At 42.4% G+C, this 27,936-nt stretch overlaps 1 protein-coding gene across 1 annotated transcript in view; it reads right to left on the reverse strand.

Moving 5' to 3' along the window:
* The window catches only part of SPHKAP (SPHK1 interactor, AKAP domain containing), a 116,225-nt gene that overhangs the window by 71,257 nt on the left and 17,032 nt on the right, over positions 1 to 27,936 (reverse strand). Inside the window, exon 2 of the mRNA XM_084842029.1 lies at positions 7,897 to 7,999. Coding sequence (XP_084698155.1) covers positions 7,897 to 7,999 — 103 coding nt within the window. The remainder of the gene's footprint in view (positions 1 to 7,896; positions 8,000 to 27,936) is intronic.

Raw genomic sequence — 27,936 nt, forward strand, 5'->3', positions numbered from 1 at the left:
AATGGAAATAAGATGCGATTACTTGCTAGCTGTTTGTGTAGCAGCTAAGTTAGCAGTGTGGCTTCATTATAATAAAGCAGTTTATGATGCAAGAATAATGGTGTTTGTTTGCTTGAAGTAGCCTTGGGCAACCTCTCATATTTGTAAAGTATGCTAATAAACACACACAGTTTTTACATGATAAATTAGGATCCAAAATGGAAGGAAAACAGAAACACATATAAAATTAACTGTGTTCCCTGCAGCCCAATCTGCACCGTGACATTTACATAAAGTTACAGGGTTTTAAAACTGTATATTCATATTTGATCACAACATATCAACTATGGGACTGAGTATTTACATACCGTTTTAAAACATGCAATAGCAAGGGAGGTGGGGGAAAGATAGCCACACTAATGCACTACTGCACTCTAGGTTTGCAACCATTCGTTGGTGCTACAAGGATGTGTGGTTACCATTCTTTTTCTTCCTAGAGCTTGCTGGTGAGGGATTCCCTGTAGTACTCCGGAAGCCCCCAGATTTTTAATGTAGCACTTAATCCACAAGCCAATAAAATTAGGGGACTTGTTTAAAATTATTAATTCCAAATGGCTTCGATTTAAGAGCTGTTTTGCATGTGACACAGAAGTGGCAACAGATGATGTCAAAGTGATTTGCACATCTTCTTTCCATGCTTTCATATTCAATCAAAAGTCATCTTAAGTACTACAATTCTAAAGTCATTTTTGCTGTCAGAGATATGCAGGTAATCCCCAAGCCAAGAACTGTTCAATGTGCTGATTCACCCTGCCCAATTGCTCTCGCTGAGACCAAAGTGGGAGCTGCAACTAAGTGGGAGCAGCTAAACAGCCTGGCTTCCAACTCTGACTTGTTGTGGGAGAGAGTTACTGGTTGCACTGGGAGCGATCAGACAGCAAACTGAGCCATTTTTATGTCGTGTTGTGCAAACTGAACTATTTTTACGCTGTTGTTGTTGTTTCCAGAAGGCTTAGTCTGTGTTAGTCTGTTGCCGGAAAAACAACATGGATTCTTGTGGCATCTTAAAGATTAACAAATGTATTATGGCATAAACTTTCATGGACTCTAGTCCACAAAAGCTTATGTCATAATAAATATATTAATATTTAAGGTGCCACAACACTCTTTGTTGTTGTTAATAATAACACCACTACCAATGGACAAAATTGCTTCCCTATCTAATAATATCCAGAATGTAAGTACTGATTATATCAATTCACTATGATATAATCCAATCGAAGAATTTTCACTTTCCGCTTGGGTACACTGTATACCATAGGGTTCACTACATCCTGCATTTCTGATCATAAACCTGTTATTACATGACTCGAAATCCCATGCTACTTGATAATGTTTGAGACAATAAGGGCACAATCCTATGCATGTTTAGACAGAAAAAAGTCCTTCAACTCCCAGCACTTCCCAGCCAGCATGCTGGGAACTGTAGAACTTTTATCTGTCTAATTATAGGATTGAGCCCTAAAGGATTTTCCAAAAGAGACCAGAAGTGACAGAAAGTTCCTTCAGAATATGAGCATCCAAATAAACTACTTCAGGTACTACATTGTTTACTGAAATTGTTCTTAGCTATTTAAATTGTTTTAAATTTTGTACATTAAGTTTTTTAGACTATGTTTTAAGGTTTTATTATAATGTCTATAATGTTGTAGGTTTTTTTTTGGGGGGGGGGGAGATTGTGAATTGTTGTGAATCGCCCAGACAGCCTCAGCTATTGGGTGGTATAGAAATGAAATAAATAACGAATTATTATTATTAATATTAATATTAATAACAACACCAACATCTGAGTTAAACAATCAAAAGGTGGAGCCTTGACAAAGCTAGAAGGAAAGTCTTGATTCAATGCAACCTCTTCCTTAGGGATTATTCACCAGCCTTGGTTTTCAGGTTCAATAACTTCCTGCTTATTATACGCCCATAATTCCTCTCATTTAAAATAATATGAGAATGAGAAGCAAGTTTCTTTTCCTCTATCCCAGGGCACTTGTTCTTTCTTAAAGGCTTAACCGAACAGTGAGAAAAATTATGATTTTATTCCTGTTGAACTACTATTTGCATTTCAAATCCCAAATACTGTGGTTCAGCAATGAAATGGGTGCCTAGGAGACTGTGGAATCTCCTTCCTTGGATGTAGAATAGCATCTTAGAAATCTGTTTGAGGGCAGGGATTTGGGCTTGATGATCCCTGGGGACATATCCAACTCTATGATTTTATGAGTGAATTCCCATGTTCTCCATCCACTCAACAACCTTATGAGGTAGGCCATTAATCTTCACATTCAACTGAGACTTTATGAGTTCGTTTTCCACGATCATTAAGAGAACTCATGGCTCAATTCTAATTGACAATAAAAAAAACCTTTGTTACTTCCATCTAGAATGAACTGTCACCATTAGTCAGTGTGTTGTCAATTGTCAATCAGTGAACCAAAATACTGTCTAATAGAGCATGGAATGAAAATAGTCAGTTCTGTCCAGGGACAAAAGCAGCCCATAAATTGAATGTAACCACAGCTTTCTTTAAGATTCCTAGTTAAGTGATAAATATTATAGTTAATGTACAATGGATACATCCCTAAAGAAGCTCTGTGACACACATGAGATAGCAGCATGTTCTTGCTTGATCATCTTAATTGTTATGGTTAATTACAACTCATCAAAAAGAGATGAGCATAGAACATGCAAAACAAGATGAGCCGTTGGGGGCTCGTACTCTGCATTTTTGGAAACAGGAACGGTGAAGTAAGCTTTGGCACATTCTATGCCTACCTAGGAGGCTCCAAATCTGTCAGGAATAGATATAAAAAGCAAATTGGATGGGGGGATGCTTAATTTATTCTTTGCCAGTGCCAGTCCATTGCAAACGATAAATCTACATTTTAAAAAAGCTGGCTGGGGGATGCTGGGAGTTGTAGGAATTTTGTCTGTCTAAACATGCATAGGATTGCGCCCTAAATTAATGTAATGTTACGAGAAGGTTATGGACTATGGTATCTTCAGATGAGATCTCAGAGACTTTCCCCATGTTAACACATCTTATAAACAACACTTTCAATTTACCCCAATTCCAGTTATTTTCAAAAAGCAAGTGAATCGTATTGATTGACTGAGTGGGATTTTTCTTTTTGGTTGGATAGTTTATAAGGTAAGCTGTCAAGAGGCTGCACTAAAAGCCTAGACCAGGGCTGGGCAACCTTTTTGCCCCTGAGGACTGCAGGTGACAATGGGCAGTGGGCTGAGGGAAGTATGCTGATGGTGAGTGTGGCCAAAAGTATTGGTGGGTTTGGTCAGGGCCATCACCTACCTCCTTCATCCCCTACTCTCTCACACAAATACACAGCCTTCACATGCCTGCACAGGTGGGGAGATTAAAACTTTCCTTTGCACCTCTCCCTTCTGTTGCCCAGCTGACTGGCATTGGGAAAAGAATTTCTGGTGCCAGTCTCCTGGGCAGGGGGAGGAGATGCGTAATTTAACTGAGGAGGATGGCATGTAGGGATGACTCTCCCTATGCACCTCCCTCTCTGGTCTAGAATAGAGCAGTACTCCTTCAGGAACGGAAACCTGTTGCATACGCATCCCACTCTGACACCATGTTCTATCTCTGGTCTCATAAACAGGCTGACACCATCTTGTCATTGTAGCAACAACAACAACAACAACAACAAAAACAAACTTTCTATTCAGCCTTCCAGTACTTTCTTTACAACTGTGTGTAGAGCTCTTTATTACCCCCTCTGGTACCATGACAGAATGCAGCCTTGACTAGCTGTAGATATTACATTCCTCAGCTATATCATGCTCTGTCCAGCTCACCAAATAGGTATTGGCAGGATGGCCGGAGCGCAATTACAGTAGGGAGGAAGTCACATGGGCATCCTCCCCATCACAACCCTGCTCCCCCAGCCCACCAAACAGTGATGTGGCAGGCTTGAGGGGGGATCTGGGGGCTTGGGCACCTGTGGCTGTCTGCAGCAAAGGCCTCTGAGGACCTCATATGGCCTGCAGGCCATGGGTTGTCCACCAGTGGCCTAGATGAAGAGAGTGTTTCTGCACTAAAATAGGGATCAAGAGTGTCTACATTTTCTGCGTACACACTTGTCCTGTAACATACAAAGAAGGTGCTCAGTTATCTCCTTCACAGGAAGATGTATGTGCTCCCAATGTGGGAATACCATATACGTCTTCCCATGGAGGACTTGCACAAGCCTCATCTCTGAATATTCCATAAGTGCAAAACCAGAAAGCCTGACTCACTCATCAAGTAATTTTTAGAATGTTCAAAACCACAGAGCATTCCCGAAAGAAGAGCTCAGCGGTGCATTGTTTATTACTGAAATTTCGGAAATTTATAGCCCTCTTCAGGCCACTTCATACTATGTCGAATGAACACGCAAGGAGAGAAGCACTCCAGCCCCGCCCCCCTCCATTGTCGCATCCGTCGCCATGTATGTGTGGAGCATGACAGTCTTAACAGGAGAGCCTCCTATATCCGTGGAGGCTCTACACACAATCCAGCACACTGGAAAATCCGGGTCCTTCATTGCATGTAGGGCCTCCATGGATACAGGGAGGCTCTCCTGTACAGACTGTCGCCCTCCGCATGTACAGGACAATGTAAATGCACACGGAGGGGGGTGGGGCTGGAGTGTTCCTCTCCTCACGTAGTCATTCAACACAGGATGAAGAACTCATGGAGAGGAATTCTATGGATGTACTTATCTAAAACTACGGTATCACATGTGGGACCCGCAGACCACAGGTTGGATCCAGATTTATGCTGGATCAACTGTGCTGACAGAAGGGGATTCCCTACCCCATCTCCTTCCCACAGCAGCCTCTCCAGCCCTCTGAAAATGCTACACAGAGAGTCAGGAGGTGCTGCTGAATTGGTTGAGCTGTGGTATGTGGGGGAGGGGGGATCCCCTAAAACTGGGCAGAGGGACCTTCCATGAGTGGAGCCCTTCCTTTCGTGGATGAAACCCCACATTTAGATACCAAGGCAGTTTGCCCCTTGGAATCATTTTCTCATCGCTTCTAAAAGGGGCCCACAGATCAGCCCCCATTCAGTGGTAGCACAACCCAGACAATGATACTGCAGAATGTAACGTTAGCAATCACAGTGAGATTGACATATCTAAACAAGCACTTCATTGTTATCGCTTTTCACTGTAGTTCCAACACTGGGAATAAATCCTCCTATCTTTGTCACATTTCTTTTTATTCATCTAGTGTTCTATACAATAGAATGGGTTTCTTGCTCTACTTCTCATTTCTAGTCTTCCAAGTGATCGCAGAGAACTAGACAGAGAGGCCAAAATATGCAAACATTTCTGCCCGCTTCCCTAATATTCCCTAATATTCTGGGATATTAGCTAGGAACTGATTTGGAAAAATGTTTGAACAACTATCCCAAATCAGGGAACATTTGGCAATGCAACTTTATTTTGATATACATACATTTAATAAAACATTAACATGAATAATCATCAATAAAATTAATTGAAACAAGTACATTAACTAAAAGCACTACAGCAGAAACACAGGAAAATCTAAATTAGCTAAGGCTGCAATCATATGGTCCCTGGGAGGGTGCTCTAGTGCCCATAGGATATACTGGAACTCTCTTTGTGCCTACAGAGAAGGATGTTTGTGGGCAGAGAAGGAGGTCTGCCCTTGGAAGTCTCCTCCATGTAGTGGCCGGAAGGGCTGTTGTCATTTCTTTCAACTGTCAGAACTCTTGACAGCGGAGAAGGCAAAAAGGGCATGCCCTGGGGATAAATCAGAATGAGGGGGAATTATGCCAGTCCTGCAGCCAGCATAATTTATTTCCCTCCCATAGGGACCAATGGAAGGGAAAGACTCAAAGGAGCGGGGAGACAGCTGAAAAGGGTTAAACACAAAAAGAAAAATGCTACCCTTCCGCCACCTCTTGCCTTCCTGGCATGAGCCCAGCATGGCACACAAGGTGGTAGTTCATCTGCCACGGATTCTCTCCCCCCTGCAGCCCTTGGATTGCTCTGCCCAAGGCATTAAAATTAACACCTTAAAACAGATGCTAAAACCATAAGAACTTCAGAACATCAGAAGAGCCGTGCTGGATCAGATCACGGGTCCATCTAGTCCAGCATTCTGTTCACACAGTGGCCAATGAGCTGTCGACCAGGAACCCACAAGCAGGGCATGAGCACAACAGCGCCCTCCCGCCCATGTTCCCCAGGAACTGGCGTACGTAGGCTCACTGCCTGCAGCAATAAGGCACAACCATATTACACTGAAATGTGTGGGTAAACATAAATGTTTCTGCCTGGTGCTAAAACACCACAAATGTGGGTGCTAGGTGTATTGAAACAGGGGCAGCATACCAGAAGTGAGGTGCCGCTCCTTAAGAGACCAGTTCTCTGATTGCCAGCTGCTTCACCGAAGGAGGCAGGGGAACTTGGAGAAGAATCTTATCATATCGGAAAGCAACTTAAGGCCTCCTATGCTGTGGGCGGGTGAACAGAAACCCTGAGCAGGGCTAAATGTAGAGCCCTGATAACATAGCAAAGAACAATATCAAAAGTTTTCAAGGGGCAGTAGAATTCTGACCCTCAACAATGCTAGTGGCATGACTCATAACTTGCATTCATTCTGAACTTTGCTTAACTACTGTCATAGTTCTAAAGCTGTTAGTTCAGCTACCTTGAGTGGCCAAGGGAGAAAAGATTCCCTGCTCCACAGCCATATTCCAGTTGCACCTTGCCTGAGCATTTATTTGTTACTTTTATATACTGCCTTTTTTCCTCCTCAAGGAACCCAAGGTGGCGTACATAATCCTCCTCCTCTCCATTTTATTCTCACAACAACAACCCTGTGAGGTAGGTTGGACTGAGAATGTGTGGCTGGCTTAAAGTCACCCAGTGAGCTTCCATGACTGAGTGGGGACTAGACCTGGTTCTCCCGACGCCCAGTCCAACACTCTAGCCACTATGCCACACTGGCTCACTGAGCATTACAAGAAAAATTATTAATCCCAGATTCAAATATAATAAATATAGAAGCTGTGTGCTCCTTTGCATGTTATGGGAAGTGAGAATTTTAAGGGACCAACATCCTTTTTTTGACAAACCCTCAGATCCATCCATAGACCTTATAGTTTGCCCTGGGCCTTGATTTCTTTCTTTTCTTTTCTCTTTCTTTTTCTGGAGTATGAGTTGAAACACCAGCTCAACTGCCTGTCTTAAACTTAAACCTTAATTACATTTGGAGGATCAGTCCCTCCACTTAGAGAGCTTCCCGTAAGCACCATAGCGGCATGAAATTAATTGCCATTTTATTTGCTTCAATAAGGTGAAAACATCAGATGAATGAACACAAATATTGTCATAGGTAAGCACACGTGCTGCCTGATCCTGTGCAATGGAACAAAGTATCACACAAGATCTGGCAAAAAAGGTTTCAGCACTAGATCAACTGGACAACTCCTCCCCTTGATCCAGTATTGGGATCCTTTCTATCCATATCCCATCCCAGGAACTCCACACCCTGTGAGTTCTGTGCCCATTTCTCTAGCACCATCTGCCCTTGAGTGGTTCACTGGCACAAGCCACCTTTTGTGGTCTGTACAGTTGAAGCAGCACTGCCAGATCAGATTGTCCGCAAACACTGGCACAAAAGATTTTTGGAATATATAACCAATTGCCATTTTAAGGACTGTGAATTGTTTGTAAGCATCCAGATACTCATACTGATTTTTTTCCATTTAATTATTTGCTTAATGTTCAGCTTCCACTTCAATCACTATTCAGGCAAAAGCTAAACAGCATAATCAAGCTGCTAATGAAGAATAATACAAGGTTAGAGAGAAATTACCTTCTTACATGCTGTGACCGAGCTTCCGAGACTGCTTCCTGAACTATCTGTTCCACTGTTTTGGTGGTCTGAAACGTCATACATCAGTGGGGATTCAAAGTTGCTGAAGAGAGAATGGGGGGGGGGATATCAGTGACATCAGCATAAATAAATCAAATATGGCTTCCTTTTAAAGTCCTATCCAACTCAGATCACTCCAATCCTTGCAGTTTTCCTGGTTAACAGCATCACCCTATTGATTAGGTCAATTCTGCCACTTTTGGAGGTCTGCTCTGAAATTACAGCTTGATGCTTTTTAAAGACTGGAATACAGAGCTTAGCTGGACATAAAAACATCTGCCTTCCTCCAGCAATATAATAAAAGGTTCTTTCCTCCCTCAAGTAAGCAGTTCTAGGGCAGCAAATGATATACTGGCTGCATTCATTCAGCTTGACAGATGCCCACATACAAGAAATCACATGCGATGCCTCATCCTGAGTCACCTGCTTCATACCCAAGAAAAGAGGTAAATTACCACTATTCAGAGACAAAGAATACAATCGGAGTGAAAGTCTCTGAGAGCCCAAGCAAGCTGTCTTTAGCAGACAGGGAATAGTTGACAAGGATTGGATGCCTGCTCTTTATTGTCTGTGTGGTATCAGTGGCTGCTGGTGCCCACTAGCGCTGGTGGGGCAGAGCACACGGTCAACATAGGCGGAGCCAAGGGAATCATCAGAGGAGGAGCTGTTTTTTGAATCACCAGCAGCCATATGACAGAAAGGTGAAACTGAGACACATGAGCTCTAAGATCATGAGTCCAAAGCAGGGGTCATCTACAGAACCTCGGAAAAGCACCCCTTTGGTCCCACATTCTCCTGTTACGGCAAAAACTCCCATTGCACAGAGAATCAAGGGACTTTAAGCTCATGAGCACAAAACTCTGTGTGTGAGCAGGGAGGGAATCCACACAGCCACACAAAATGTAAAATGCCAGCATATGTTTTGAGTTACATTGAAAGGAACAGGCTACACCTCAAACTGAAGATCAGACTGACATTTAAATCTCTTGTCTTTAGGGTACTGGAGAATGAGATATATCTTGGATACCCAAAGCTCATAGGTATATAACTTCTAAAAACAGCCATTTCTTCCACTTGGCAAAAGTGCAACAGATAATATGACAAGGTATGGGCCAAATGAGTTATTCAAGATAAAAGTTAAGACCCAAAAGTGAAGTAGGTTTATTATCTTTGGTCTCCAAAGGGATTAGAACTATAGAACATTGACTCCCCAGTTTATACTTCATGTGCTGCTCTATGATTGGCAGTCTCTTTGCTATCTCTACAAGAACATCAAGGATTAGACAACAGCTTAACAGTGGCAAAGGCTTGGGAAAAAGTAAATAACAATTGCAACCTTGAAGCTGTGGCAATATTTCCAAAGCCTACTACTGTGATCCAGTAATGCAGTCCCATGTGTGTGCAAGCAAGAGTCTTCCACTGCCAGCTATGGTGAGGGTGTTGATGTTTGAGCTTTTGCCAGGAAAGTGTTTCTGCATTGTTCTGGCAAGAAGAGGGAGGATATGCCCAGACTGCAATTTTTTTAATGTTAATAATAAAAAATACCACCTTCTTCCATATGAGCCTGCCCTGCCCAGGTTTTAAGATCTTCTGGGAAGACTCTTCTCTCTGTACCACCACCATCAGAGGCACGTTTGGTGGGGATGAGAGAGAGGGCCTTCTCAGTGGCCACTCCCTGGCTTTGCAACTCCCTGCTGAAGGATGCTAGGTTGGTACCCTCTCTGTTGTCTTTCTGCTGACAGGCAAATACATTTTTATTCTGGCAGAGGCCTCTGGCAAATAAACTGGTCTGTTGCTGAAGGGGTTTTTTAATTGGTTGGTGCTGTTTGTCTTTTACTGTTGTGTTTTTAATGTATTCATTTTTATATTATGTCTTAATTAAGATTTTGTTTTTAATCTAAATGTTATCGTTAGCCGCCTCAAGTGCTATTTTTTGGTGGAAAGATGGGATATAATTTTTTTTTAAAAGATAACTGCAGATGTATTGCATCAAAAATGATTGTGTGGAAAAGCTCCATCTTCATACATCAGTTGCTGGGGAACATGGGTGGGAAGGTGCTGTTGTGCTCATGCCCTGCTTGTGGGTTCCTCGTCGACAGCTGGTTGGCTACTGCGTGAACAGAATGCTGGATTAGATGGACCTTTGGTCTGATCCAGCATGGCTCTTCTTATGTAATCAATCAATCAATCAATGTTATCATAGAATAGTAGAATCACAGAAACATAGAATAGTAGGGTTAGAAGGGGCCTATAAGACCATTGAGTCCAACCCCCTGCTCAATGCAGGAATCCAGGTCAAAGCATCCCTGACAGATGGCTGTCCAGCCTCATCTTGAATGCCTCCAGTGTGGGAGAGCCCACCACCTCCCTAGGTAATTGGTTCCATTGTCGTATTGCTCCAACAGTCAGGAAATTTTTCCTAATGTTCAGCCGGAATCTGGCTTCCTGTAACTTGGCTCATATTCTGTGTCCTGTACTCTGGGATGATCAAGAAGAGATCCTGGCCTTCCTCTTTGTGACAACCTTTCAAGTACTTGAAGAGTGCTATCATATCTCCCCTCAGTCGTCTCTTCTCAAGGCTAAACATCCCCAGTTCTTTCGGTCTCTCCTCATAGGGCTTTGTTTCCAGTATTGCTTCCAGCATTCCAGTTACTGTATTTATGTTAGGGATGGCGGAGAATTCCGCCACGGACTCCAATGAGGCCAGATTCTAAAGAATCTGCCCCCCCCCCCGGAGCCTGTGGCGGAATGGACCACTCCCCTCTGCCACCCCACGAAATTCTCCCCAGACGGACCTTACCTGCCATGGTCCAGTCCGGTTTGTCCACTGCCCTGGTCTGCAGCCGCAAATGGCATCCAGTGTAGTGGACACCATTTGCGTCCCTGCTTTAGCCGTGATAGGCTACATAAATATTTATGTAGCCTATCATGGCAAAGAGCAGGGACGCAAATGGCATCTGCTACGCCATTTGTGTTGCTACTCTTTTCGTGATAGGCTACGTAAATATTTACGTAGCCTATCATGGCTAAAGCAGGGACGCAAATGGCGTCCCCTATGCCGGATGCCATTTGCAGCCGCAGACTGGCAGCGGACGGAAGTCCGGCTGTGGACGGGCCCAGCTGGCGGCTCCACAGACTCGCCATGGAGCGGAGCCAGCCGGGAAGGATTCCGGGGGGAGGGACAGATCGCCTCCCCCGTGGATGCCCCAGACCGGAATGGTGAGTGGGGTTCGTACACCCCTAATTTGTGTAGCTGCTCCACAACACAAGTTCTCTGGGCAGCTCAAAAAGAAATACATAATTAAAATACAGTTTAAAGCAATATAAACTATTACAACTAAAACATAATTAAAACTTGTATTTTTAATGGAGAGGCCCAGATTAGAAGACATATGTTACTGAAAAGGCCTGGGTGATTAAAAAGGGCTTCATGTGGCACTGAAAAGACCATAAGATGGCACTTGGTGAGCCTCTCTGGGAAGGATGCTCCACAATCTGGGTGCCACTACTGAAAAGGCCCTCTCTCTAGTAGTCACCTGCTTCACCTCATTTGGTGGGGACACTCTGAGCAGGGCCTCTGAAGACCATCTTACAGTTCAGGTAGATACATATAGGAGGACATAATTTTTTGGGTAACCCGGTTCAAAGCTGTTCAGAGTTTCAAAAGATATAGCACTTTAAACTGGGCCTAGAAACAGACTGGGAACCAGTGCAGCTTTTTAAAATCATTAGTATCCATTTAAATACAAGAGAAAGAAAGAGAACAAGAGCCTGAAGGCCAAAATAGGCATGATGTTAAATGTATGAATGTGCTTAATGTGTCTGTTTTTCCTTTAACAATAACAGCGATGGATGGGGCCCAAGCAAGAGCAGGACCACGATGCACAAGATTCAAGATGATCTGAGCAGGATGGAGAACTGAGGCAAAACAAAATGAATATCAACAGAGATAAATATAAAGTACTGCATTTAGGTAGGCAAAATCAAATGCACAAATATAGGACAGGTGACACCTGGTTTCGCAGCAGTATATGTGAAAAGGATCTAGCGGCTTTAGTAGACCACAAGCCAAGCATGAGTCGGCAGTGCAATGTGGTGGCTAAAGAGGCTAATGCAATTCTCAACTGCATCAAGAGAAGCACCGCGTTCCTGTCCAGATCATGAGAAGTAACGGTACCACTCGATTCTTGGCCACACTTCACGTGAAGTGCTGTGTTCAGTCCTGGGCACCACAGTTTAACAAGGATATTAGCATGCTGGAATGTGTCCCAAGCAAGGTGACAAAGATGTTGAGGGGCTGGGAGACCAAATCCTATGAGGAAAGGTTGAAGGAGTTGGGTATGTTTAGCCTGGAGAAGAGCTGATTAAAAGTCATGTTCAAATATTTGAAGGGCTGTCCCACAGATGATGGAGCAAATTTGTTTTCTTTTGCTCCAGAGGATAGGACCTGAATGGATTCAAACTACACGAAAGGGGATTTTGACAAAACATTGGGAAGAACTTCCTGAACATGTGAGCTGTTAAGACAGACTGTCTTAGAAGGTGATGGAGTCTCCTTCATTGAGATTTTTAAGCAGAGACTGGATGGCCACCTACCAGGGATGGCGTAGCAATGGATTTCCTACCTTTTCAGGGGGCTGGACTAGCTGATCTTTGAGGTACCTTCCAACTCTGGGATTCTATGGTGACCTGTCGGCTTCAACCCCTTTCCATCTGTGACATGGCTATGAAATGATAATACCATTGACCTATCTTATGGTCTTGTTGCAAGAATTATTCGGATAATGTATGTTCAGATAATGTATATAATATGCTGAATTTGGGCCACCTATGATAAATCATTATACAAATTATTATATTGTGTGAAGCCTCCATGGTTCAGCACCAGCCTACTAGCTTCCTAACACTTGAACTGACTAAGCAATCTGTGTCCTCTATCTCCTGCCACCATGGAACAGTGCAATCCTATAATGGTTGTCAAGCAGCAGGGATCAGCAAACATTTCGCTGCTGTTGGAGTCCTGATGGAACTAATCTCCCAGTGTGAGCAACTGGAGCCTTCCTTTTATTTTTATAAGGGAGCAGCTCTCAACAGGCTCACAATGTGACTTGTTTAAACAAGTCTGGAAACCATGTGTAAAACAACCCCCCTCCACCATTCTGGAGCTAATCTTCTATGAATAAGGATTAACTGGGACTTGTGCATGCACTGCTTGTTGGCTGTATGAGCTATTTTTCTGGTCAACATGTTCTAAATGCTCGCCTCATTGATGACAGCAGGGAAAGGTCCAGTTCTGCATTTGGATTTTGGGCACACCCTTCTGCCAGTAACGGGAATTCAGTGGAAAAGCTAACAATTGTTTTTATAATTTAACTCATGACATTGCCTTCTTCGTGTGAAAGATGTCCAAGAAATTCTTCATTCCAAACCCTTGTTAAATAGTAAACGTTTTATGAAAATCTGACAACCTTAACCGCAGTGGTATAAAGCTCATGTAATTAGATGCTGCTTGTCGTGCATGGTTTATTTTAATCAGAAACTTAACATCAGCTATTAACTGTGTAGGAAATCTAAAAGCTCAGATCATTAATGAGTTGTCTTCTGCTTCTCACTTCTTGCTGTTAACTACCTTCTAAATCAGGGGTGGGGAACCTGTGATCCTTCATATGTTGTGAGACCTCAACTCTCATCATCCCTGACTATTGGCCATGCTTGCAGGGGCTGATGAGAACTGGAGTCTTGACAACTTCTGGTTGGAACCAATGTCGCTCTGGTAGCATCCCATGGGGTAGCTCCATGGGGCTTTCTTAAACAGCTTTTTAAAAGGTTAAAAAACCTTTTCATTCCCCCCTGGAATTAAAAGGGGGGCAAGGCAACATCTGGATAATATTTTGGAGAAAAGTACCCCCCTTGATAACGGGGGGGCTGGATTCCAGGATTATCTCTCCAGAGCTTTACCACCACAAAAAGCTGTACTGAGACTCCTATTTCATAGGAGAAAACAAGGCTGATGTGTTCCATAATAATATATGCTTTAAGAAATATCAACAACTTCTGAGGGATGATTTAAGAAATGTTAACAATATTTGAGAACATCTGAGGACCTGCAAGATCTGTTTGAAACATGTCTGCACCGAGAAGAAAGGAGCCGGCATCAACTCCCCTCACACCCCCTCTGTCAAAAGTTTCGAGAACAGAAGATATAGGGGAATTAATTATTACCTGGGGAGGTGGTGGGCTCTCCCACACTGGAGGCCTTTAAGACGAGGCTGGACAGCCATTTGTCAGGGATGCTCTGACTTGGATTCCTGCATTGAGCAGGGGGTTGGACTCGATGGCCTTGTGGGCCCCTTCCAGCCCTACTGTTCTATGATTCTACTATTCTATGATTTACTCTGATAAAGACTTAATCTTTGCAATTTATGGAGCAAGCCAAAAGATTGGATTTAATCCAAAATTCCATCACCGCCTTGCAAGGAGCTGTAGATTTAATTAATGCGTCATGGCAAAAAATGGAGATGAAAATTAATGAGCTAGAAGACCGAGTGGCAGGAAATGAAACTACGACACAAATTTGTTTAAAAATGCCTCTGATAGAATTTCTCAACTGGAGGCCTTCAAGAGGAGATCCAATGTACGTATTATTGGGATTAAAAATCTGTCTAATGATGTAAAATTGCCTATTTTTGTGGATAAACTTTTGCATGAGATACTCCCTATCCCATTTGATTATTTACTTGGAGCAGGCATTTTGTGTGCCAAATGCTAAAGGGACTGATTACACGATCATAGTCCAATTTGCAAAAGTCTCCACAAAGAATTATATCCTGCGTTTGGCAAGAGAGGGTGGAAGCCTTTCCTGGAAACAAGATAAAGTTATGTTATTTCCAGACTACATCAAAGAGATGGTGAATAAAAGAAGGCAATTAATCAAAGCAAAAAATATGGCAAAACAAATGAACTTACAATATTACTTAAAATATCCTGCTACACTTTGTATTGTGTCTGAAGGTCAGATGAAGACGTTTCTAAATCATAAAATGGTGGAGGCATGGCTGAACGTAAAAATGCGTGAGAATTCTGTTACAACCCCATGAACTGGAATCTTCAAACAAGCTTTTTTAACTGCTTGTGTTTAGCCTACATGATCCAGGCTAGGTCAGAAGATAAATGATTATACATATATTTTATTTTATTTTATTATTAAATTTATTAATCGCCCATCTGGCTGGTCACCCAGCCACTCTGGGCGATGTACAACACACAATAAAAACAGTTTAAAACAATAAAATTCTACAATAAAAACATTTTCTAAAATACCCTAACCCACCCCAAACGCCTGCCTGAACAACAGCGTTTTTAATGCACGATGGAAGCTCATTAAAGAGGGGGCATGACGGAGTTCCCTAGGGAGGGAGTTCCACAGAGTGGGGGCCACCACAGAAAAGGCCCCCTTTTAAAATATTCATTTATTCTCTTTCATCTTTCTATTTTTCTTGCTTTTTAATATTTTTTTATTTCAAAATAGATATGGTATTGTTGTTTGTTGTTTATTCGGTCAGTCGCTTCCGACTCTTGGTGACTTCATGGACCAGCCCACGCCAGAGCTTCCTGTCGGCCGTCGCCATCCCCAGCTCCCCCAAGGTCAAGTCTTTAGAACATCGGATTCGTCGTTCACCACCAGCACCATCGGCTGCTAGCTGTCCTTTCGGCTTTGAGCTAGCTGTGTCATCACATCTGGGGCTAGTTGAACTTATCCTCTGTTCCTCCCCAGTAGCATTTTGACCATCTTCTGACCTGGGAGTCCCATCTTCCAATGGTATACCGACCTATCTCTGATCCTGATCCGTTTAGTTTTCATGGCAAGAATACTGGGGTGGGTTGCCATTTCCTTCCCCAGGGATCGTATTTAGTCTGACCTCTCTGCCATGACCTTCCCGTCTTGGGTGTCCCTTCACGGTTTAGCTCATGATGTCATTGAAGTGCTCAAGCTCCAGCACCACGACAAGGTAACGATCTCCTTTGCTGAAGAGATATGCTGTATTTAAATTTACTGTTTGAGGGTAATTGTGCACATGCATTTATATATAAAATATATTACAGATTGCTGAAGGTTTAAGTTTTATTATTATATAACACTATATTTCTTTATTATTAATAATATAGGCTACTGGGAATGAACTGTAGACCTGTTTCTTGGATATAAGATTGATGATATGATATTGAAATGTAAGGTTGTTTATTAACCTGTAAGATAAGGTTATATAGTTTTTAAAATAGAATGGCATCGGAGGCTAGGGGGTTAACTTAATTCTTTAAACTTAATTATTTAAAGGGGAGGCAGAGGAAGAGGGGGAGGGAAAGGGAAAAGAATCTTTTTTCTTCACTTCCTCCCCCCCCCCTTTCTTTTCCCTTCTCTTTTTGATATTGTGGTATCCTCATCAGAATATTATATTGTTGGGAAATTGTAGTATTGATCAGGTTGTTGGTAATTTTGGTATTGTTTATTTCAATTATAAAGATAAAATAAATAAAAAATATATTCAAAAAAAAGAGAAAAGAACTGGAGTCTGACAACATCTCATGGGCCACCAGTTCCCTAATCCTGGTTTAAACTGTCAAAAGCCAGTGTATTAGAACAAATCTAAATGTTGAATGCTACTTTAAACCAGGATTAGGCAACCGGTGATACAACAATTTGCTAAAAAGGTCTGAAGGAGATTGAGATAAGAAAACTTTACAAAGGCAAACTTTAGGAAACTTTGCTATGTACTTCTAATCCCAATCTCTTCATAATATATGCAAGACAAAATATGGATTTCACACACCTTGGAATTCCAAAGTAAGTTGTAATAGGCATTTAAGAGTACCTAATATAAAAAGCTAAACTTCACAGTCAGTGGTATAGGCCAAGATTGTATAGTCCAAAAGAAGATAAGACTTGAGGACTATTGTACAATACGGAGCACACAAGAGTCAAGTATTTTGGGAATGGTGGTGTAGTGGCAAATGTTGATGTGCAGGGGCTCAAGAAAGTGCTGGCATTACATCACTGTGAACCCTGGCTCCATTACACCACTGTTTGTGAACACCAGCTAATGCTCACACTCAAATCCTACATGCAACAGGGAAATCAGGATTGGGCTGACACTCCCTGCCCCACATGGCAGCCCAGGCTCCATTGGTGCATTGGACTTAACATGAGCACAGACTGTTGTTTTAGTTTAAATGGGGAAGGGTCACTGAGGAGGGACAAAGAAGGAAGTTGTGTGGTTAGGAAGAAGGGGTGGTGTCAAAGGTGCAATGCCAAAGGGGTCCCCACTGATATTCTGTGTGTTGATTTGGGGTCCTGATTCCTTCAGGGCCTGGTCAACAATAGATTCTTTTTGATTACCAAGATGAAATGAAGCCACTTGTGCTAAAAGTTGACAGTTTATTGATAGAAAATGGATGCAGTATATATACACACACACACACACACACACACACACACAGTGGAAGCTCACACCTCCCCTCAGTGGACAAAGCAGGCACCCTTGTCACAAGCTGATATGTCTATCTGAGTCCCCAAGAGAGATGGGGAAGCCATTCCTGGGCCAAGCTGGTAATGTGCATTTCTTCTTGAAGTGAGACCAAAGATCAAAACCAGACCGCTTGCTTTTATAGCTTTCTCCCTTGGCTTAGGAGCTGACAGGGAGAAACACAGAGAAACACACTCTCTTAGGAAAAGCGGAGGGCTGTTCCCTCCCAAAGCTGCTTGAAGCATTTTAGCCTGGGAATCTAATTTCCTTTCTGAAGAGAAAGAGACTCTTGCATTCCTGCTTAGGAGTGAATCCTCCCAGCTCATGGGTGAGATAAGGGTGAGGTAATCAGGCATATATACAGTTTACAACATATGAAACTGCACTTGCTTGACACCAATTAAGAGTATGCAAGAGGCTCACTCTAGAACTCCCCCTCCCCCATCAAGGGGCCTACTTTTGTTAGCTAAAGCCTGCTAATCTCTACTAACTGTGTTAAACTACACAGGCCTCTATGCATTTAGGGACTCTGGGAAGTCTACATTTTTGTTCATTAACACTACACTGTGTTACCCAAGGGCTCACAAAATTAGGGGCCGGCCCTACCTACATGTATAGAGCCCAACTTGCATAGGCTTAATCCAAGCAATCTGTACACTGAAAAATCAAATTGCAAAAGTCATGTGAAACGAACTTACAAATGTTGTCCCATGAATGCAGATGGCTATGCAACCTTTGAAGTCCAATCTGTCAGTGTCAGGTGGGGCTGTTAGTGTGCTGCATGCTATGGAACGCCACCATGAGCCTTATCACACATATTTATGTCAGTATAGGGCTGCTGGCATTGTTGAGTATGTCTTCGGTGCCTGAGAAGTAATGAGCACTTGAACTGAATGTGACATCTGCTTAACCGTCTCCCACAACAGCTGATTACTACTGTCTGAACTGATAGGGCTGATCATCCTTTAGGTGGTGCAGTTTATTAAAAGACTTGGAGGTGAAACTATTCCAGCTTGCAGATTACTCTTGCTACATTGGAGTAACTATATGTCATACACCTTAAACATATCATCCTACAATATATCATTCCACAGTTGGCATAATATTATGTAATTATAATTTCGCAAAAGTTCAAAACGCAATTATCTAATCATCTTTGACATAAATACAGGACACCGTCTACTGTTATATGTCTATATATGACAAGATGTAATACTACTGTAATGAAGCCAAGATTATATGTCATGTAATAAAGCTTTATGAGAATTATATCCAATAAAGATTACCCCCCCGCAAAAAAATTATACTCCAAAACCTTTTCAAAACTTTAGACTAACAGATGCTTGACCCATATCAAAAAAAGAAAATGATGGTCCCCATTTGGACAGAGATAGCTGCAACAGTTATCCGTGCTCTAGTAACCTCCCGGATGGATTACTGCAGTGTGTTGTACCTTTGAAGATGGTTCAGAAACTTTAGTTTGTTCAAAACAGAGCTGCTAGGTTACTAACTGGGACTGGCCGATACAATCATCTGATGCCAGTGCTTTGTTAACTGTACTGGCTTCAAGTCTGTTTCTGAGTCCAATTCAAAGTGTTAGTAATGACCTTTAAGGTCCTAAATAGCTTGGGGTTAGAGAGTATCAAAAGGAAGTCTCCTCCCAAGTGTACCTGCTCGGACCCTTAGGACATCTTTGGAGGCCCTCCTCCAGGTGTCCCCACTGAAAGAAGCTAGGTGGGTGCCTACAAGAGAGAGGGCCTTCTTGGTTGTGGCACCCCACTCATGGAATGCCCTCCCCAAAGAGTTTTGCCTGGTGCCTACATTGTTATCTTTTCAGGCAAAGACCTTTCTTTCCCCCCAGGTATTTCGGAGACTTAGTTCAAGATTTTTATGGCTGTTTTACCTATGTATGTGGATGTGTATTATATTTTATATTTTTAACTGCTTGCATGGCATTTTAGTCTTTTAATTGCTTGTAATCCACCCAGAGAAAGTTGGTTATTGGGCAGATTAAAGATGAAATAAATAAATAAATAAATAATCTACAGGCAGGAAGTCCTATAGAGAGGGAGCCGATACATTGAAGGCTCTATCTGAGTGGACTCTGAACAGACTGCAGGTCCATCCGATGACCTCAGTGACCAGGCAGACCGATAAGGGAGAAGGTGCTCTCTTCAACTAAAGCTTCCAGTTCCTTCAATCCATTCATGTCTTCTTCCCCCTCCACCTTACTGATGCACGCAAAACACTGCAACAAACCACCCACCCACAATTTTGATGTGATCGTATCTACGATTGCATGAGAGGTGCCTGTATGTATTGACACTGCACAAGAAGAACCTTGATGCTATTACATGTACTCATAGAACATCATTCCCTTGTATAGCTGTATGTTCTTTAAATGGAAAAACAGAGTTTTATACACACAACTGAAGAGATATCCAAGAAAGAAAGAAAAAATTCAAACAAGCATTCAGTTCCTAAACCCAAGTCTATTTTATATAGTTTCTTACATTAGATGCTAGATCTACAGCATTGCTAATCAACTGTAAGCGAACATTTTTATTTGCACAGCTCATAATCTAATAAATATATAACCCCAGTCCTTTACATATTGTTGAATTGTGTTTATCCACACTGGTGACTGTGAGAAATTGCTGATTTTGTTCGTTATCTACAAAACTGCAAGTCTTCAGAAGCCAATCCTTAAGCAAACATCTGTTCCCTTTTCTCCACTTATCTGCTATTAGCATTTGTGTCGCTATTATTTATTTTATTGACAGCATTTTATACCATCTATTAGCAATAGGTTCTCTGGCTAATGTAAAGGGGGGAAAATTGAAACCATAAAATATTTTAAAAAATACAAATCAAACATACATTAAAAGCAAGTTAGAATGCATCAAAATAAAACCAGCGACAGGAGCTCTGAAACTCTTTTAAAAAGCCTGAAAAGCCTCTGGGAAGATAAAAATGTCTTTATCTGGTGCCCAAAAGACCACAGTGTAGGTGAACCTCTCTGGGGAGCTCATTCCACACCTGTGGTGCCACCACTGAAAAGGCCCTCTCCTTACTAGCCATCCATCTCACCTCATTTGGTGGGGGAACCAAGAGAAGGGCCTCTGAAGATGGTCTTAGGGTTTGAGCAAGTGTATACCGGAGGAGATAATTTTCAGATCACCTGGCCTCAAGCTATTTAGGGCTTTAGATTGAATTGGGCCAGTAATTGGACTAGAAGCTAGTGCAGATCATAAAGCACTGGCATAATATTCTGTTGACCCATCTCTCATAACAATCATGTTGTCCTATTTTGTACCAGCTGAGGTTTCTACTTTCCAGGCCATTTCCAAAGGCAGCCCCACATATAATGCATTGCAGTATTTCAAATGAGAGGTTACTAGTGATTAACTATAGCTAGGCTATCTCTATCAAGATAAGGTTGTAGTTGGTATGTCAGCCTGAGCTGACACAAGGTGTTCCGAGCTACAAGGCTGTCTGTACCTCCAGCGACATGCTGGATCCAAGAGTACCCCCAAACTACAAACCAGATCCTATAGGGCAGAGGTGGGCAACCTTTTTGTGCGGGTTGAGGGTTACATTCCCTTATGGGAAAGAGCTCAGGGGCCACATACTGGTGGTGGTCACGGCCAAATCCAGAAGTGGGCAGAGATACCCCTTTTCTCCCCTTTATTAATTTATCATTCTATCTTCCATTCTCTCTCTCTCTGACACACACACACACACACACACACACACTCTAACACACAAGTACCCCCGTTCATCATTTCAGAGAAATAGAGCAACGCAGCCTCAAACACCCCCTTCTATCCCTCCCATTCTCTCTTTCACACCTATACATCTATCTCATTCCCAGACTTTCCTTTCATCACACTCCCCACAACCACCCATACATACATTTTCCTTCCCCCCATTCACACACTTTCTCCCATTCACACTTACCTTCCATTCATCTTTCCTTCCATGCTGGGTTCGGAAAGAGAGGCTTCTCATTCTCCCAGCCTAGTAGAGAATGAAAACTGTGGGAAGGCAGCAAAATTCAGCAGTAGGGGGGAAATTCAGCCAGGTGGGGGGTGGCACCTGCTGTGGGATGTACAAAAGGCCTTCAATTGCTGCATGTGGTCCATGGGCTGTGGGTTGCCCAGATGTGCTTCAGGGGGCATGCAACCCCCTCCAAAACAGGATGAATGCCACTCAGCTAGGCAGACAAACTAATCAAAAACAGTACCTCTGTCTTGTCTACACTGAGTCCCCATTTATTTGCCTTCATTCAGTCCATTATCACACCCAGGCACTGATTCAAAACACCCATTACTTCACATGGATCTGATGAAAAGGACAGAGTTGGGTGTCATCCTTATATCGGCGACAATTCAGTCTACATCTCTGGATAAATCTCTCCAGTGGTTTAAAGTAGATGTCACTGTGCAAAGCTAGACGTTAAACAGCATGGGGGATAAAACAGCCTTGTGGAACCCCATAGCATAACTGCCAAAGGGTAGAGCAATAATCCCCCAGCACCACCTTCTTGAGTGAGCCATCCAATATGAGATGAACCACTGCAACACAGTACCACCAACACCCAACCCAGACTGCCTATCCAAACTGACACCACGGTCAATGGTAGCAAAAGCTACTGAGAGGTCTAACAGAATCAACAGGGTTGCACTCCTGTCCCTCTACTGGCAAAGGTAATCTGACAGGGTGACAAAGGCAATTTCCATTCCAAACCAGGCTTGAAGTTGATTGAAGTGGATCTAAAAAATGAGTTTCATCCAAGAGTGCCTGGAGTTAGCTGGCAACCACCTGCTCATACGCCTTGCTCAGGAAGAGGATGTTAGGAGCTGGCCTATAATTATTTACATCTTCTGGGTCCAGGTTAGATTTCTTCAGGAGCCAAGATGGAGCAAAGAATAGCACCCTTGAAATTGGAACATTGCCACTGTGTGCCAGAGAAATTAAAGCAACCGTGAAGGAGAGTCTGGATTTTGATGGATTTGTCTGCAGGATTTTATTGCTGTGCTGTAATTATTATATTGGAATGACTGATATGTTTTATAGCTCTTTTGATTTATTCAAATCAGAGAATCCCAGTTATGGAGTGACTCATAAATTCAATCAATCTATCAATGAATCAGTCAATAATGGTTTCCTGTTACATCTGAACTCCTCGGAAGTTCATAGATCCCAACTCACCCTGTTCTCAAAACTGTCAGCTGGGATGAGATTGTAATGCCATGTCTGTAAAGTAATTTTGTTGCTTTTCAATCCCATTTTCAGCCAAAGCGAATGAATAGGATATAGTGCAAGTTCAATTGTACCAAGGGTTTAATTGTCAAATTATCATTATACCTTGGGTTTAACCGTGTCACTATGTTCACTGGGATTCAGTAGTTGACTTTATCAAGATATCACCAGATGGAGCAGTATTTTTTCTTGTTCCAAAATCTAAGGTTATGGATCATAATTAAAAGCAGTAGGCCTTAATAGGATTAGTTAACTTTAGAAGTATAATAGCCAATAGTATTTCTTGAACACATTCCTCAGATTAGAACAATTGCAGAATATTATCAGCAAGTGTTTATTTGCAGATTTGCAGTTACTCTGATGGTAGTAAATTGTACTGTTCAAAACAATCTCAATCTTCTTAATTTTTACTTAGTGATAACTAGGGATTATTATTTTTAAAAAAGGTAATTCCTCATGAACTACACAGTTCCAACTATCACATTTGCAAGAAAAAATATGTTTAGGAACATATATATTTTGGATTCAGACTTTGGAGTCTGCACAACCAATATTTTGAGGAATTTCTTAATTCCATGTAAATTGTTTCTATGTAACCTGGAATTTCTATGGTGACTACAATTTTTCCCCTTTAATCTTGATTAACTAAATACCAAGTCAAGGGTAGAAAGTTTTTCTCTTGCTTTCCTCTTTGTGAGAAGGAAAAGTATTCCTTCAATCTCCTCTTCCATCTACTACCTTTCTTTCCACTCAAGGAAAGAAAGGGTTCCTGGGCTGGATCTACATGGCAATGAATGTGAAGCACTTTCATGTTTAATGCAGATTTTCATGAAATTGGCTTTGGTCCGTTAGGAGCGCATGAAGCAAAAAACTGAGTAAACACAAACTTAAAACCTGCTTTTCACAGGTCATACTGCACTTTAATCTGCCATACTTTGCAGTTGAATGGGTGGAGTTCCGATAGTAGAAGTGAATGTCATCAACCTCACAGATGCTGTTCAGCCAATTAGAGAGGCTTGCTCCTGCCCCATTCCATGCTCCATTGCTCAGGGAAGTTTAATGCAAGAGATGAGTAATGTCGGATAGTTTACCCCACACCTCTCCCCCTCACATTCACAGACTGTGTACCAGCCATACTGAAGCCCAGGGACAGACTGACAGGCGCGCAAACAGAAGGCACCTAGGTCCTGCACAGAGAGAAAGGGCTGGAATTACCTCTCTTCTAGCGCTCTGGAGTCAGCAGCAGCAGCTACTGCTGCTGTTACCTCCACTTCCACGACTGGAACTAAGCCTCCTCCTCCTCCTCCCAACAAACACACAGGAAAATCACACACACAGGGGACTATTCCGAAGGGAAGACATGAATGAATCAGAGGTTCCGATTTGTGAATGGAAAAAGCAAACTGCTACATTACTTGGAAGGGGTGACCTAGTGTGATTCCATGATTGGGGAGACTTGTTCCAGCCCTGTCCCTGCTCCTTTGCTGTACTGGCTGCCTTTTCTTTCCCATCTGTGTATTCCTTAGTTGTAGACGTATTGTGTCACTGTGAAGTTGCAGGTGAATCGCCACTGCAAAATAGTGGCAGGCTGCCCTTTCTCCTTTTGCTCTGTGTATTCTGTATTGTGCACTACATATAAACTGGCTACTCCACTATTGTGTGAATGAAACAGGGCTATTGATATTATGATTGGGAAAAGGAGACTACTTATTGTGAAAGCAGCCCTCCTGCAAATGGGGAAAGAGAGAGTAAGGGTGGGGGGAGTGCCCCCACCCCTTGACCATGTCACTGCCACGTCACAGAGGCATACCCAGAATTGAATGTGGAGGGATGGGGCATACTACAGGGGAATCACTTGGGAGCTGCTTTAGGTATAAAATATGGAGGAAAAGGACTTTCAGAAAACGCAGCTTTTCAAGAGGGATGCAGCTGGTTGGTTGCAGATTGGCCACAACGTCATGTGTCCCTAACGACTTTAAGTCACAGCAGCATGGAAGAAATCCTTCCATGTAGATGGGTCCCTGGAGATCCAATAATCAGGAGGAAAATTAATGTAGATCCATGCATGCTTTTTAAAATTTTACTCTGATGGCTTCTAAGTGTATGTTGTAAACCACCTTGGGAGAGCTTCTTCCCTGAAAGGCAGCCAAGAAATATTTTAAATAAATAAGGGAACAATCCCATTCAGATAGGTGGCCGCCTCCGAACTCAGAGGCAACCGCCTATCCAATGCAGGGCAGTAGAAGCACGGAGGGGATCGTTCCCTCCACGCTTCTCCTGCCCTGCATTTTCGGCTAGACAGCCGCAATTGGCTGTCTAGCCACAGGAAGGCTGAGCAGGGACAGAGGCTGCTGTACGAAACACTGGATGTGTCGTACAGACATTTACGCCCTCCCCGCCCTGGAACACCCCCTGGAACGCCCCTTTTCGGCTGCTTCGCACTCCTCTTGCAAGCATGGAGGACAGGGCCTAGGAGGCAGTGCGGAAGTGGGGGGAGGCTGGTTCTCCGGGAAGTGACCGCAGAGCACAGGCTCTGAGATCGGTTCCTGGAAAACCAGATGTACTATGGCTGTCTAGAGGCCATAGGATTGCTCCCTCCATAAATACATGTTTGTCTCTTCTCTGTATTATCTTATTTATTTATTTACAATATTTATATACTGCTTCACATAAAAGATTTTGGAGCGGTAAACAACAAAGATAAAAGAATAAAACACCATATTAAAACAATTAAAACATTTTTAAAAATTCTGAATTTAATCAACAGTGGCTGGTCACCCAAGGGTATTGCTTATTATATCATAAGCACATTATTTTTAAACTGTTGTGTTTTTTTTATAAGTACAAGAGCTTCTGAGTATTGAGTAAGCATGAAGCAAATCAAAGAATGCAAAAAAGTAGTAAGATTTATTTAGGTAAAACAGAATATAAATTCAGGGATATCTCAACAAAAAATAAGCTAGCATCCTAACTAGTGTACTAATTTAGCGTAAGATATTAATTCTACAATCCCATACCCACTTACCTGGGAGTAAACCACATGGAACTCAGTACTCAGGAGTAAGCCTCATGGAACTCAGTTATTTCTCAGTAATTCTGTATAGGATTGTACTGCAAATACAATAAGCAGGGCAAAACATTTATGAGATATAGCTTTACCGAAAGCAGGAGTGCACAACCTTTTTGGCTCTGAGGGTCACATGCAGTGTTGGCCGGGAGGCACACATGAATGTGTGTGCACGCGCACATATGCACACACAGACGTCCCAGCATACAGGGATAGGGAGACTTAAATCTCCCCTCCCTCTGTGCTGAGATCCAAGGACTACTGGGGGTGCATGGAAGTGAAAGCCTCTCCCATACCCCAATGATCACTACTGTGATCACTGCTTCTCTGCTGCTACCGGCACTGTGAAAACAGCAATATCCAAAGTGGGATCACCGGGGGGGGGGGGAGGCTCCCACCACCCATCTCCCAGCAGCCTCCACTGAGATAGTTGCTTCTTCACGCCACTGTTAATAGTTGTGAACCACCCAGAGAGCTTGGGCTATTGGGTGGTACAGAAATGTAATTAATAAATAACAGTGGCAGGAAAACAGCACTCTTAGAAGCAGGATAGAGGAGGCTTGGAAAAGGCATTTCCCAGTGGGCTGGAATCAGGAGGAGGATTCATGGTTGGATTTGGAGGAATCAGGGCACCCATGGGGGGCTAAATGTAAGGCCATGGATTGTGCACCCCTGATCTAAAGTAAATTAAAGTAAATTCCTGTCTCTGCTCCCAGAAATACAGTGTCTTTCAGGAAGCTGAATAGGATAAACCAGCTTAGAAAACCCAAGTTATTTCCAAGAGATGAAATTATGTGATAGAGATCATGACTTGCCCAGGTTGCCCAATGAGCAATATGGCTAACAGTGCAATCCGAAGCATGTTCACTCAGAAGGATGTCCTGTCAACTTCAATAGGCCTTACTCCCTTACAGGTGTGTTCACAATTGCAGCCTCAGTGGAGATTTGAACCTAGGTCTCCATAGTTTAAGTGCGGCACTGTGTCAACTATGTGTGAGGTTTGGATAAATGGTGTGTGTGTGTGTGTGTGTGTGGTATGTGTATCACTACAGTAGCATTTAAGATTTTAAAGTTAGGATCGCATGGAATCATGCATCATGTTCACTCCTAACCATGTGTGTCCTTCAGTGAAGGCACAGATGGTTTTGTCAAAATGACAGTTATAAATACCGCTAGCAAATGTCTTTTTGATTTGTTATGGATGCCAAACCCATGCATAATATCAATGTTAGCTATGGCCTAATTCCAGAAGATATTTAGACCACACATTTAGGGGTTTGTACAATACGCTGTTTCTCAGGATGATGATGGGCCAAGTGAGCAAATGTAATTTTTAAAAAGTATATGTTTCTGATATTGTAAGTCATGACTAAACCATCTATGCTCTTACTCAAAACCAGCTTTTCTATTTTAAAAAGAGGCATTCCACTGCTTTCACTAGGTGCACATAATGTTTTCTACAATTTTGTAAAGGCGTTTCATCTTTATCACGGTTGTATGCCTGCAGAAGTACCAGCTTTAAGCTAGACATCAGCTTGGAAAGCACATAGAATGGTGAATATTGAATGGAAAAGATGAGGCATTATAATGTGTCACTTAACAAACACTCCTCCTTTCTTCCTTTGCTCTTCAGGCCTTGAATGCCTTTATTCCATTAAACAAACATGGGAGAATTTCAGCTTGCTGACCTACTTCAGAAGGATAAGGTGTGTTCTACAGAACTGAAACAGCACTAAGCCCAAGAGACCTATTATGTGCTGCAATTTAATATATAATTAAAGAAATTACAGTGCTAGCTACTGATCCTCAACTTTCTCTATTAATGCAAACCCCTTCTTTTCTAAGGGGCTAGTACTAATCAGCTTAAGACATCAGGAATAAAAAAAATTCCACCCACCCACAAAACCTTCGGTATTGTGAAATCTTCCCAATTTAAGGGTGAAACATTCACTTTCTCCAAATGGGTGGCCATGGTCTTTATTATTATGTAACAATAGTGAAACAAAAAAAATCCTGGTAGCACCTTAGGCCTAATTGTTACAACCAACAGATGTAGTGGTAAACCAGTGTCTCAGCTGCACCACATCACCCTACAGGGAAGGGTTCACATAATGGAATACAATACCA

The sequence above is a fragment of the Heloderma suspectum genome, chromosome 3 (genome assembly GCF_057233095.1).
Source record: "Heloderma suspectum isolate Gila_16-S chromosome 3, 16-S_ref, whole genome shotgun sequence".
Lineage (NCBI taxonomy): Eukaryota > Metazoa > Chordata > Lepidosauria > Squamata > Helodermatidae > Heloderma > Heloderma suspectum.